Source organism: Poecilia formosa, unplaced genomic scaffold (genome assembly GCF_000485575.1).
Source record: "Poecilia formosa unplaced genomic scaffold, Poecilia_formosa-5.1.2 Scaffold7, whole genome shotgun sequence".
Classification (NCBI taxonomy): Eukaryota; Metazoa; Chordata; class Actinopteri; order Cyprinodontiformes; family Poeciliidae; genus Poecilia; species Poecilia formosa.
Window position 1 is genome coordinate 1,873,103 of NW_006799946.1, and position 13,914 is coordinate 1,887,016.

At 38.3% G+C, this 13,914-nt stretch overlaps 1 protein-coding gene across 2 annotated transcripts in view; it reads right to left on the reverse strand.

Annotated features, from left to right (window-relative positions):
• The window catches only part of ttyh2 (tweety family member 2), a 56,866-nt gene extending 44,357 nt beyond the window's left edge, over positions 1-12,509 (reverse strand). The window contains exon 1 of one of the 2 annotated variants that reach the window (XM_016681364.1): positions 11,949-12,509. In XM_016681364.1, coding sequence (XP_016536850.1) covers positions 11,949-12,077 — 129 coding nt within the window. In that variant the 5' untranslated portion in view covers positions 12,078-12,509. The remainder of the gene's footprint in view (positions 1-11,948) is intronic. The other variant, XM_007571296.2, reaches the window with a different exon arrangement.
• Positions 12,510-13,914: the final 1,405 nt, after the last annotated feature.

The window sequence follows — 13,914 nt, forward strand, 5'->3', positions numbered from 1 at the left end:
TAAACGCCTTTGTATCATTGGTGCATGCTGTTCTGCTACAGCTACACCATGTACTGCCCTGAAAACACAATGCTTTTTTTAGTTGGATTTTTCTTTTTTTCTCCCACTCAGATGTAATCTGTATTATTTATAGAAGTCCAGAACATGACTTGCAGGTACATCTGATATCAGTAAATTGGAATATGCATTCTAATGAGACTCATCTGTGAGATGATAAGTACCTTCTGAAAAAAAGCTTTAAGCTGGCATTAAGCATACTTTTCATTAAGCAAACAATTCAATGCCATGATCTTTGGGTGCTTTGGTTTTCATTAGTTTTTTTTTTTTTTTTTTTTGATCCTCTTCTTGTTGTTTACGTTTGGACGAGCTCGCCGTATTTAGCTCACTTCTCTGTGCTCGTTATAATTATTTGGTCTCGATCCATTTCTTTGTGTATTGTTTCTTATTTTAAACTTGAGCTTTCTTTTCTGTGCATTTCGGTTTGCTCTCTTATGTTAGTGTTAGTCTTTTTTCCCTTGGTTTGTTGTTCTATTTTTTTGTCAAGTTCTGTTCCCTCTGTATTAATTAGTCTTTTTCCCTCAGTCTCTCTTATTCAGTTTGCTCCTTCCTCAGCTGTTTCACATACCCTGATGACCTGAATCAAGTGCCATCCTCCACTCTTCCTCCAGTACATAAGCTCACTAATTTTTATTTGCTCTTTACCAGTTCCTCCTGTTACTCTCCACATGCTCCGTATTCCGTTCTCCTCATTCAAGTCCTGTAGGTTTTCTGTGTTCATTCATAAAACCTCCTCAAAGTTCGATCTCAGTTTCTGCATTTTGGTCCAGCTACTGACCTAAAATACATGGGAAGAAAAACATTTTCATTAGCCGGGAGCAGAAACCTCATAATTATTATTAATAAAGATTTTAAAACATCAGCCCATGTGATTTAGCTACATAAAGTAGCATATGCAATGTCATTAATAAGTTAGCAGGGAACGGTCACAGTACTACTGTGGTGTTATTTCACTGCATAAACTTGGAACTGGTTATGATTAAATATCAAACTGGGGTTCTGTATCATCAAAGCCTGATTCTTCAATTACTCTGACTATTAAGACAAAAACTCCTGATTAGGACATGCCTCAAAATTAAATCAGTATAAAAAGTGTGAATCATTACTGGTCAAGAAAACAGTTGTGTTCATTTTATAGATTAAGTATTTTATTTTTTTCTGTGGCACTCTTATTATTCAATAACAGAGAATGTGAGGATGGACTAAGACATAATCTTCTGGTTACCCTTAAGACTTAGAAAAATGCAAAATTCAGTGCCGATTAGAATATGAGCAGCTCCAAGACAAGTTATTGTGCCTCATTGTCGATTCCAGAAAGCAACCAGGGAATGCATTACTCAGGGGTGAGATATGAAAGTCAGAAGAACCTGGACTGGCTTTATAAAAGGACTGTGAATTTAGTGGAGAAATATTTTAAAATGCTTCATATCTGTGCATTACAGACTAAAAGCTTGACCTCAATAAGTGTTTTTTTTTATTTATTTTTTTGATGAAGACTGCATCGCTATGCCACTGTGAAGAGTAGAAAAATCAATTGGTGACTGAAATTGGCCAATTTTACTTAAATGGTCGAAAACAAAAAAATGCAACTTTTTTTTCAAAATCAGTGAACAAGCCAACCTAAAAATAACAGAAGAAAACATTCTTCGGAGTAAGTTGTAAAAGGAAAGAATCGAATGGATTAATGTAACTATGGGGAGTCAGTAAATAAGAAGAAGCTGAATATTTTAAAGCAAAGTTGCTCTGTTTCACTCTTTCGACAATACCATGTCTATCAAGGAACTTGCTGGAAAAAGAAATGCTGGCATTTAAAAGTCTATTCACAGAGTTAATAATGCTAACCACTCTAATCAGGCTAATCAATAGTAGAATATACTATAGATGATTAAAAATGTCATCTCTGTAATCATGTTTATTTTTACAGTTAAATTGTGTTTAATCACATATATGTGTAATACACCCTTTCTGTTTTGGCTCACGCACAATATGATCTAGGCTCTAGTTATGATATAAATACATAATTACGGATCAGAGAAAGGTTTCTTAAGGCTCATATAAAGCTACAAGAAGAAAATATGAAAATAAAGAATTTAACAACCTAGCATATCTGAGAATGAACAGCTTTTAAATCTCTAATATTATGCTGAACACAGACGCTGATTATTTTTTTTAATGATTTGGCAGAAAATATATTTTTTGTGATGTGGGGAACCTCTACATTTTGAACAATGCAAAAAAATAAAGCTGGTAAGCTATAAAATGTACTCCTAGGAACTAAATAACATGCTGTAATTGTTTTTGTATGAACAGAGCATTGATTACTTTTAACAAAGGAGAGAGACAGTTCTTTCTGAAAAAAAAGTTTTACTTTTCTATAATCATTTCATAGATGATGGTTAACTTATTTAGTAGGGGGGGAAGTACATGGCATGCCCAGGTGGGCCCCATATGGGGAAAAGGGGGGCAGACCAAATGGGTCCCATATGGGTTTGCCCATGTAGGGCCCACGTAGGCTGTGGTCCTACATGGGCAAACCCATGTGGGGCCATCGTGGAACCTGCGGACAAACCCATATGGGACCCATATGTCTGCCCACCTTTCCCCCATATGGGGCCCACCTGGGCAATGCTGGCAGTTATGTATAGTTCTCAAAGAGAAATTAAAGTATTTTAAAATCTCAATTGAAAGATCAGAAGTTAGCCAAAATCTCTCATCAGCACATCTCTACAAAAAACTGAGTGGATGGAAAATGTTTTCGGTGTCAAGCTGATGCAGTAAATGCCTAATGCTAAGCCTCTGTTGAGAACCAATTTTAAATACACGACACAGAAACATAATTAATAAACAGTGAGTGTACATCCATGTGTTGCTGTACATCTCCATTGCAGGAGTAAGTTGTCTATGCGGGGAAGTCCAAAAACTTAAAGATGTGCTTAATGGAAACTAAGTGACACAAAATGTCTTCCCCCAACAGCAGGTTGCAGACAGCTGTGCGTAGGTGGGAAGGTCTCCAGGCGTTTTATGCATAAATATCGTGTGTGCATGTGACTGTGTGTAGCTGGAATGGACAGTGACATTTCTTCAACATGAAGGGGGTTAAATGGATGTCAGGTCAGTTACTGAGTGAAGACGACATGGAGGAATGAGGCAACCCCACCTTAAATGTCAGAGTCAGTGGGCTGCAGAAACTTTCATTTCGCTCTGTGAGGAATACGTCCCCGTAAGGTTTCACAAACATTCTTCGTTCTTTAATGCCATGCAGTCGCAAAAAGTTTGTATGATCAACTTCCCTCCACAGGCTCTGGCTTAATTAAGATTTCTGATGGCTTTTTCAAATAATACTCTCAAGGCAACCTCTTCTGCCTACAGTTCAACAAAACCACCTGTGCCGACTGTTTTGCTTCCCCACTTTTGGTCACACTGCTGCACTTGATTGAACGCCCCAGGGACCGGGACCCTTTCCAGAATAGTGCACTCCACTGGGCCGGCACACAGAAGACGCTATGAAGACTTCCTTTGAATTTGTCGCACAATCTTGGGGGTGAATGGACGCCAGGTCATTGAAAAACCAGCATAACACAAAGTTCCAGGAATGGCCAAGTCGTAACAGGGGTGGATGGAAACAAATTTAAACAGACAGTTTTGTTGGGAGTTTAACAGTCATGTTAAATGGCCATTACCCGACATGCTAGGGCTTTTGTTTCTGTCACTGATTTAAAACATTATCTTCTTTAACAAGTGGATGACAGCTCAGACCTTAAAATACAGAAGAGGCTGGAGCCCGGTACTCTCCTTTGAATACTTTTAAATTAATAAGCTATACTTTTGGCCAATATAAGAAAAACCTGCCATTTTATTTTCTGATGTCCAGATGCAGCATTTATCCTTACTACGTCTAACAAAATGTTTATGCATTCCTTAGTAATGCAGATTTCATTCCATGAGACTTCAAGCTTGAAACCCACCACTGTATTCAACACTTAACCAGGCACCTCATTAGGTAAACCTATTCAATTGCTTGTGAATGTAAATGGTGACTCACCCTTTCCCACAGGAGCTTCTCAAGGATGAGAACCAGCAAAAGGAATAATTGGGATTCACATGACTTTGAATGTGGCGTTGTTTTTGTGCCAAACAAACCGGGTATTTAGATTTTAGGGTCAGAAGTTGATGTAAAAAAAAATAAATAAAAAATGTGGATCCATCCTGTTTTGTGCAAATGGTTCATGCAGGTGTTGGTGGTTTGTTTGTTGGGGATATTTTCTTGACACACTATCTCTTTTTCTTTCTTTTTCAGAGCTTTATCTAGAACGAGATTTTAGAATCTGAACAGCTTCAAGCTAATTCAGAGGAACATCAACACTTTGTCAGCTAGCAAGCAAAATGTGCTGAAGACAGGCGCCAAGAACTTACAACATGACTAAAGTGATGCATTTTTAAAAAAAGGACTGAAATGGAATCTCATAAGTCAACTAAAAATGGATATCATATCAGAACAGCAGTTTTAAAGGTGAATATTTACACAGTTCTGCAAGTCACACTTTAAAACCCATGGTGTGTTGTCAATAAAACTTGTATTCAATTACATAATTCAGTAAGTCGATGTTGACAAATGACATTCATACACCAAGTCTGCCCCGTGATTAATGGAAGACTACATTGCTTGAGTTGCTCTTGCATAATTGCTCTCTGTAACATTGAACGAGAGTCCCAAAGAAACATCTGGAGCACAAGTTTAAAAAGGTTGTTTTCTGAAAAAAAAACAGTGAAACACTGATTTGGCTGTGAGTTGCAAAAAAAAGTAAGCTGTTTATTAGAAGGTTGGCAAATTAAGTAAGCTTCTTGCAGGCTTTAGGTTGTGTCCTTTTTGCATTATTGTAAATATATTGTTACTCAAAGTTGGAACTAGGGAATAAGAATCCAATCCTCTATACGGTAAGAAACATAATGAACTACTTTTTAGATTGGCTCTTCTTGCTTGCTTTGTTTAATTAAATCCATTGGACAAGTAATGCTGCAGAAACGTCCGTTAGTCAATTGTAGTCAGAATTCAGTCACACCGTTGAAGCTGTGCATGGCTGTTTGCAACCTGTCCAGGGTGTATCCCACCTCTAGCCCAATGACCACTGGAGATAGGCACCAGCACCCCCACATGCCTGCACTGCTAAGCGGATATGTTTGTTCTAGACAGCAATAGTCTAGAACAAACAGTCACCTTAGGTTTAAAGTAAAAGAATGGCTTGGTATGACAGATGCAGTGTGATGTTAGGCGGTGAAATATATATAAAAAACTAAACAGCAAGACAGCTACTTAACCACTGTACCTTATGAAGGTATTATTTTCAATTTCTTCAAATATAACTGCAATTTCTTTTTTTTTTTATTATTCCAAAGAACCTTGTTGACCCTTGCCCCCTTTCTGCTTCTCCTTGAAGGCCATGCTTACTTTGACATTTCAGGAGTGCCACAAAGCCCATTAATTTGCTTTCCTTGACACCCTCCCCATCGCTGAAGCCCGAGACCGTTCCCTCAGGGAAGTCAAGGGGTCATGATTCTGATGCTACACCCCCACAACAAAGGAAACCCAACCCCCCCAGTTTCCACAGAAGAGCATATTTCATTGTTGTTTACACTGGACGGGAATGTGATTGCTTGAATCCACTTGTCCTAATTTGTGAAGCTTTGAGAAATGAGTGAATGTTGTTGATCTGACCTGCTTTCATTTCTAAATGACCTGAGCCATTACAAAGCACCAAACAAGTTAAATGAAAATCCCCCATTATTGTTGACAATCAAACAATGGAAGTGGTGTTAACGTTGACCGACTGAATGTTGTCAGATCAGCATGAGGGTTGCACAATCCTTTATTAGTACTGAGCTATCCAATCTAGCCAATCGCGGTGCTAGCTGGCTTCAAGTACTATTGAGACAGATAGGAGTTAATGACCTTCTGGAAAGCCAGGGGGAAAACTATGAATGCGTTCTGTATGCATGTACGACTGGAACAGGAAGCAGAGAAAGAAACAAAAAAAGAAAAAAATCTGATCTGGAAAAGCTCAGCAGAAGTGAATCACTGATTTAACAAAGAGCTACATAGTCATCAATGCACGCAGAGGGAGGCTGGGGTGGGACAAGGAGCATGGGAATCAGAAGTGACAGATTTAAGATTGATTTTCTTGTCGAGAAGGCTATAAGAGTTGGTAAATTTCCAATGCAATTAGGGAGGCTCTGATAGCTGAAAAGATAATAGATTTTTAGCTGTTGGCACAAATAATTTTCCATTTGCCGTCACAAGCTCAAGAAAAATACCCCCAACCGGACGGTTAGCGCATTTAGTTGCTAAATCAAAATATAATCTTGAGGATTACATTTTGTCGATAAAGATAATGATTTAAAATAATAACTTAAAAGAAAATACCCTCTAAATTCATGCCTGTTTTCTTATACCCTACAATGGCTCTGATGAAACCATTGAAATTGGCAGAGGAAGGAAAGGGTGAAGGGAATGATGATCTGAACGTAAAAATCACGAAAGTTAAGGAAAAAGGACAAAAGGTCTGGAATCCAGACTGTCTGGATGCACTCAACTGGGCTGCTTTCTTCAGAAAATCTCATGAGGTAGAACAATCAAGTAAAGAGAGTGTAAAGAGATTATATTTTGATTTAGCAACTAAATGCGCTAATAGTACTTTATGTCTGTGGGGTTTTCACTTATTCCACATCCTTATCAGCTGTATTAACTAAAACAAGAGAGACATTTTCTGTAGAGACATGTCAGAGGTGAACATTACACAATTCAAAATTGCCATGTTACATCCACAAACCACAATCCTTTGTATTCACACAAAATTGCAGGAAACTAATTTTATATACAATCCTGAGGGACCCATCAGCAGTTCTTAAAAGTTTTATGTACCCACTTCATTTCTTTCTCCTAGACTCCAAATTTTAGCTAAACGTTATGATCACGGATTGTGTTTGTTTTACAAAGTACTAGAATGCTACAAAGGAGACTCATGATAGAATGGCTGTGTTGGCCGTCGTCATTAGCAAGAAGTTCATGTCAGATTCACAAAGCAGGAAGAGGAGAGAAAAAAAGAGAAGTCAGATGGACACAGACCTTCTGACCTACACATGATGTCTGCCTCAACACACTCACAATAAATCCAGAATAAACTAGGCCTCTGTCCTATTTTGGACAAGCTTTTTTTTCCCAGTTTTTGTCCTCTTTCTTTATTTTTGGACAAGCTTTTTTTCAGTTTTTGTCCTCTATCTATTCTCAAGGCTTCAGCACTAGCAGCACTAGGAGTGATGGAGCAGAAACATACATTTCTACGTCTGACTGATCTGGTGGAGGAGGACTGAAAGAAACATGGTATTTTCACCAAACAATTACCACCAGGGAACAGGATTTAGGTTTTTCCTTAAGTAATCAAGCTTACAACATGGAGAACAATAAGTAATCCCTTAACACAGCCGTTCCTGTGTGATGGTATGAGAGTGGTTTGGTTACAAAGCTGCTTTTTATTCAGACGTGGCTTTTTATTCAGAAGTCAGCAGGATGAAATTCCCCCACATATATAACTACTAGATAAAAAGGGAATACCCTGATTATTGTCAGCAGACATAAATTAGAGGACATTTTCAGGCAGATGTTACTGACATCACTGACTGAAACCAGCTACCACACACACACACAGAAATTCAGACAAAGAACAGTAGAGGACCCCAACCTCTGAAATTCCTTCAAATTTCATGGAGAGAAGCCAAGACAGGACTTTTTGCCAACGTTACAATTGGCCAATTACAATTCCTCTGACAGAGCATGTGTCCTGGATTGTAGCCATCAACCAAGTTTCTCAATACGATCCGCAGAGGCAGCCAAACAAACCTCCACTCAGCAGTTTTTGTACAATAGAATGAGCTCAACATTAGACGAGTCAGTTGAGGCTCACATGTGGCTCCATTACACTGAATTCTTTACCAATAAACAATGCAGAAACTCATCTGGGCTACAGTCAGTCACCTCAGGGAAAAACGGAAGAGTGCTATGAACACCATAAAAACAAGATACAAGTCAGATCATGAAAACAAAACAGCTTGACATGTATGGCAGAGGAATGTTTCGTGATCAAACAACAGAGAAAAAGGTCTTAACTGTGGGGCAGAAGGTATTTATGCATGGGTTTCAGCATTTTTTGCAAATAACGATCTGGAAGCTATGACATGTGTTTGTATTCAGTTCCAACTGAGTAAATACTTTGCAGTACAACCTTTTGTTTCACTTACAGCTATACGTGTTACAGAGTTGGTCTCTATTACCTCTTTGCAAAAAGCTGAAACTAAATCACATTTAAAGAGCAGCTCATATGTCCGCTGATCCCCTGTGAGCTGTGGGTTTTTAACTTTACTGAAATTTATATGAACCTCAGCTTTCTATTTAGCACTATTGCAAAATTACAAGCCGATCTCTAACCTTCCATTCATCAGCAAAGTGTTATAAAAAAATATGTGTTTTAAATAGCTTTCCAACAGTGATAAACCGCTTTGATGTCTTTTGGTCTGGTTTCTGTGCTCACCAGAGTACATAGACTGCCCTTGTCAAAGTGTTCAATGACAATCACATAAATACAGACTGTGAAAGAACCACGATGTTGCTTCTGCATGACATTTAGCACGGCATTCGACACTTTCGCCCATGATATATTATTGAAGCGACTGGGGCTCCATTTATTTAACATCTACATGCTCCTGCTAGCTCAGATTGTTACGACTATTAAGATAAGGTACCATGCAGGTGGAACACAGCGCTAGACTACAATGTCACCAGGTGAATATGAACACATTAAAATTCTGAGCAGATGCATAGAAGAAATCTGTGAGAGGACGTGCAATAGCTTCCTTCACCTGAACAGAAAGAAATTGTGTACAGTGATGGACAAAAGACCTGAACTTTCAGAGGCACATAAAGACAATAACAAAGTCAGCCTTCTGTCACCTTATGAACATTTCAAGTTAAAAGACTAATGTCCCAGCAAGATCTAGAGAAACTCATCCATAAGTTTGTCTTCAGTCAAACTGATCACTGCAACAGTGTCTTCACAGGTCAGACAGTGGCAGCTGATCCAGAGCGGTGCTACTTGTGTTCTCACGAAAACTAGGAAAGTAGAGTACATTATGCCAGTTTTAAAGTCCGTACACTGGCTCCCTGTGATTCAGAGAATAGACTTTGAAAGTTGCCTTTGAACTGCAACGTCACAGACCGTAGAGTGCCTCTCAACCTGTAATGGTTTTCTTTTGTTTTGCCACTGCAATATTGTTTTGTCTCATTTGCTTTTTTTTTTATTTTTATTTTTGTTTTAATCATAAAAAAGCACTTTGGATTGCCCCTTTTTCTGAAAATGTGCCATGCACACATAAATTGCCTTGCTCTAAAATTTCAGGTTAACCCTAAGGAGGTTGAAAGCTGAAACTACAGTTACGATGTAGATGAGTAAATGGATACATGAAGCCAGATTGTTTTGATGGGAAGGAAAGTGAAATAGATTTTTAAAAGACAGTAGTTGGGGGTTTCCCACCAACCAAGTGACTGACTGCACTCGGATGGCTTTTTTTTTTTTCACAAAGAAGAAGTAATTTTCACCTGCTGAGAAAAACCATCCTTCCCACCTACACCCCATGGCCATGAGTGCACGTCTCAGAGGATCCGAGAATTGAAACTAGCAGCAAGAGAAGATAAAAAAAAAAAAAAAAAAAAACATGTTTCCTTTCTCTGTCTCATTCTGCAACTTTCCAAACACCAAAAGAGACAAAAATCCAATTTGAATGAGCTTTTAAACAGAATATAAATCATTGCAATTCCTAATAAGACAGAATAAGTATTAGGTTCTTTACTGTACAGCGCCTGAAATTTCCATTTTATTTTAGGTATAGATTTTGTTGAATAAGTAAGAAGTATATATTGCTCAAAAGTAAATGTCTACTTTACAAATCCCATGCAGTCTATCCTACCCTTACTCAACACAGGGTTGTGACTCCATGAAAAGAATTTGAGTTTTATAGTAAATTTTTATTTATTTTTTTAATCCAAGACATAATGTCCAACGCTGAGTTAAGAGTAAGAGATTAATTGCAGTGTAGGATACTGGAATGTCCAATAAAGGCTTGCTTTGAACTGACCATCAACAAACAATTTATTTCCAGGCTGGTGGAGTCAGCCTGGGTTGTCTTCTATTCAAGACCATAGTTCATACATTATAAACAGAAACTAGAAGAATGACCAGTAGGGTTTCCAATTCACCTCACTCGACTCTGAAAGTTATGATTATAACATTTTGTTTATTAAAGCAAACTCACTTCCTGAATGACAAAGTCCTCTTTCACTCTACTTTTCGGTCTAGTGCAACATGTAAGGCGCATATTTATTTCCCACATCGCAAAGGGCTTAGCTGTATTCACCTTAGATCACCAGCGACTAAATATAAGCAGTCTGTTCTGCATTGATAGTGTCAGAACATGTGGGTTTAGGAAGCTGATGAGTAAGGAGTCGATTTCCTGTGGCTTTGTCATGCAGACTATGATTAAGTTGGTGCAGTTTATTTTTTTTGATTCCTGTGAAAATACATTTTGATAGAAAATGTGGAACCTTGAACCTATCTGAAAAAAAGAACATGTCTGAACATCGGAAGGGCCACAAAACCCGAGTTCTGGAGAGCCAACGTTCTGCAGAAATCAACTTAAATGTCACTTATTCTCAGCGGGATGAAAGTACTCACACTAAAGGAAGCTGGGCTGTAACCTTAAGAAAATTAAAGAGCGATATATTTAAATATTCAGGGGACTAAAAATGTTCATGGTTTGAGCTTCAGTCATCCAAAAATCAATCCCAGTCCACATAAAGGGTGTGTGAAATATTCCTACTACAGCATGTGGAGATGGGAATCAGTTTAACTCCCATGGCAGCATTTCCCACAAGTATGGCTTAATGCTCTTTAGTGGTGAAATGCCATAAGAAGGTCTTTAAGAGAGATCACAAAGCTTGCAGCTCATAATTTATGACTAGTTTTTAGGTCTATCTCACAAAATAAATGATTCACTCTCTTTGATGATTTCCTCATGTGAATACTAGTATATCAGAGACTTTGTGGGGAATTTTACAGTTATTAACGGTAAGTTTAATCTATACTTGCATTCTCAAAAAGGAACATTAGGGAGCTACAGGAGCACAATAGGATTCTCATTCAAACTGGGTCAATGAATCATCAAATTATCAGGTGGGAGAATTTGTCCACATGGCAACTGTTAATTGATTACTCCATAAACAACCAAATAGCTACAAGAAATGTTGTTTGCATTTTTGCAATAAGTTATGGGACCCAGCAAAGATGAAACAGTCATCTGGACAGAGTAAGACAAAGTAGTAAGTAACATCATGTCATGGGAACACTGCAGTTTAACAGGGACAAACAAGCTGGGCAGGGTTAAAACTGAAGGCTTTAAATCAAAGCCACTTCAAGTGTTAAAATGGTCCAATCAAAGTTCAGACCTTAATCAGGTTGAAAATCTGATGTAAGACTTGAAAATTATGGTTTACAGGCACTGGATGGAAATGTCACAACTTTCAGACTGACAACCAGGTATCAATTGCTTTCCATTTTAAAATTAGACACTCTTTTGTCTTAGACTGTCACGTTAAATACCTGTAAAACACTAAGGAGTTTGTGATTAACCATTGTGAAAAAGTTAGAGGTAAGAAAAATCTGTAAATTTTTCTGTACCAAATGACAATCTCCTATAAACTCAAGAGTTGTGTACCCCACTCACTGCGTAATCCCAAGCATATGCCCACAACCGATATTTTGAGTCCCGTATCTCATCTTTGCTCTACTGACCTGCTGGTAGTTCTCATCTTCCGGCTGGAAGCTCTTATCAATGGGCTGAAATCTAAGGTTGATGTGGGGGAAATTGTGAAGCCAGTAAGTCCACCAGGGCGCAATGTAATCCACTCGAGTCAAAGACATCCCTGACCGGACTGGGAATAAAAAAAAAAAAAAAAGTTGGGCTGCAGCCTGGATGATTAGCCTCTCTCTCAATCCTTGAAGCGGGCGGTCTGGTCTGCAGCCCCGAGATCTTAATCAAGTCTCACATGAAACAAAGACAACGGTATAAGCATGCTCAGTTTAACCAGCAACTCCAGCCTAAAGAGAGGGGAATAAAGAAAACATGGGCTAAAATACAAATCCAGCTCAGGCGGCAGAGGGGACGTAAACTAAAGCCCGGGGAGGATTTTTTTATAATGTTCCTTTCAAAAGAATCCAGTCACTCTGCACTCATGTCTCCGTGTCCGAGGATCTTCACACACTATCCGACCGACAGCTGCTCCAAACAGCACTGTCAGCAACGGGAGCGCGCACTGATAGTGAGGGACAAGAAGCGACACGGGAGCGCGCTGACCTCAGTCTCTGCATGAGGAGTTGACCTGATCTCTAGAAAACAACTATATATTAAACCCACGGCTAAACGGTTATCAGACTATCATGGATTTGTTTTGTGCCATTATACGGTCGCTTTATTTGTTTATGTGGATTTAGTAGCTACACTGCCATCTAGCGGTGAATTGAGATACAAGGAGAGGCGCCTCCGGAAAGCTATGGCAAAGGGGTCCAGATGGGGTGTCTTCAGTTTCGTGGTGGTACACCAAAACAAATATAAAATAATTTTTCAATTTATTGCTATCCTGCTGAGCCAGAAGTGAATTATGGATTAAAAAGTGACATGGATTAAAGATAATTAAAATGAACTCATTCATTTTGTTAGCTTTCCTTTTGGGGCAGAATCATAAAGACAGAAGTTCACTAAATACTTGGTCAGGGAAGATTTGGTAAACTTTGGGGTGGTGCGGCATGGTGACAGGAATCAGAAATCCATGATTTTCCAATGTTATTGTTCAGATACCAAAAATTGGCAGTTTATGAAAATCAAGTGTAGAAAAAGACTGAATGGATTAACGTCTCTAAAGTTGTGCAATGTTTACACAGGAAAAAAAACAAACAAAAAAAAAAAACAAGCTGCTATTGGAACCCAAAAAACCAGACTAACTATACATCAGGAAATTGACTTTTTACTGAAATGTTCAACAGAAATTTTGTTTTATAGCAATTGTTCTTGGTTTGTGCATCACCTCTGACTGACAACACATGATGCACATTTTAGTGCTTCGATATTTGTAAAGGTATCAAGACCCCATCAAGAGTCAATATCAACACAACAAATTAGTTCCACCACATCATCCCACAGTTTAAAGTTCTTCTAAAAAGGCGCAAAGAAAAGGGCCAGAGAATATCTCTTTTGACTGTAAGGAACATTTATCCTAAAGACCCTGTTGCCATGCACCAGCTTGCTGAAAAAGTGAACAGTGCTTCACATAAGCTGCTTGGAAGCATCAAGCTGCAAAAACCTGTTTCACAAGTTTGCAATCTTCCACATTCAGCGGTGAACTGCAGGTTGAGCAGACAGCCAAACCAATGCTGTTAATTACTTATCACCAGCCCATTTACGATCAGAAAAGTAGATTTAGTCTGGAATTTCTCACATTTACTTTAAACATAGGGGTCTACTTTTTTTTTTTTTTTTTTTTTTACAGGTCTGGCTGTCAAGGAGCTGAAGTAAATCCAAGATGTACAGATAATTGTAATAAAAATTGAAAAAAAAAAGTTACTTTGTGTGTTTTTTAAACTTTTCTACCATACTTTTATGTTAAATATTTCCAGTCACGGTCATGCTAACAAGATTAGTGTTGAGTTGTAAACATTTTCAAAATTTTCCTATTGGTGTTTTTGTTAGACTTGTACAGTAAAT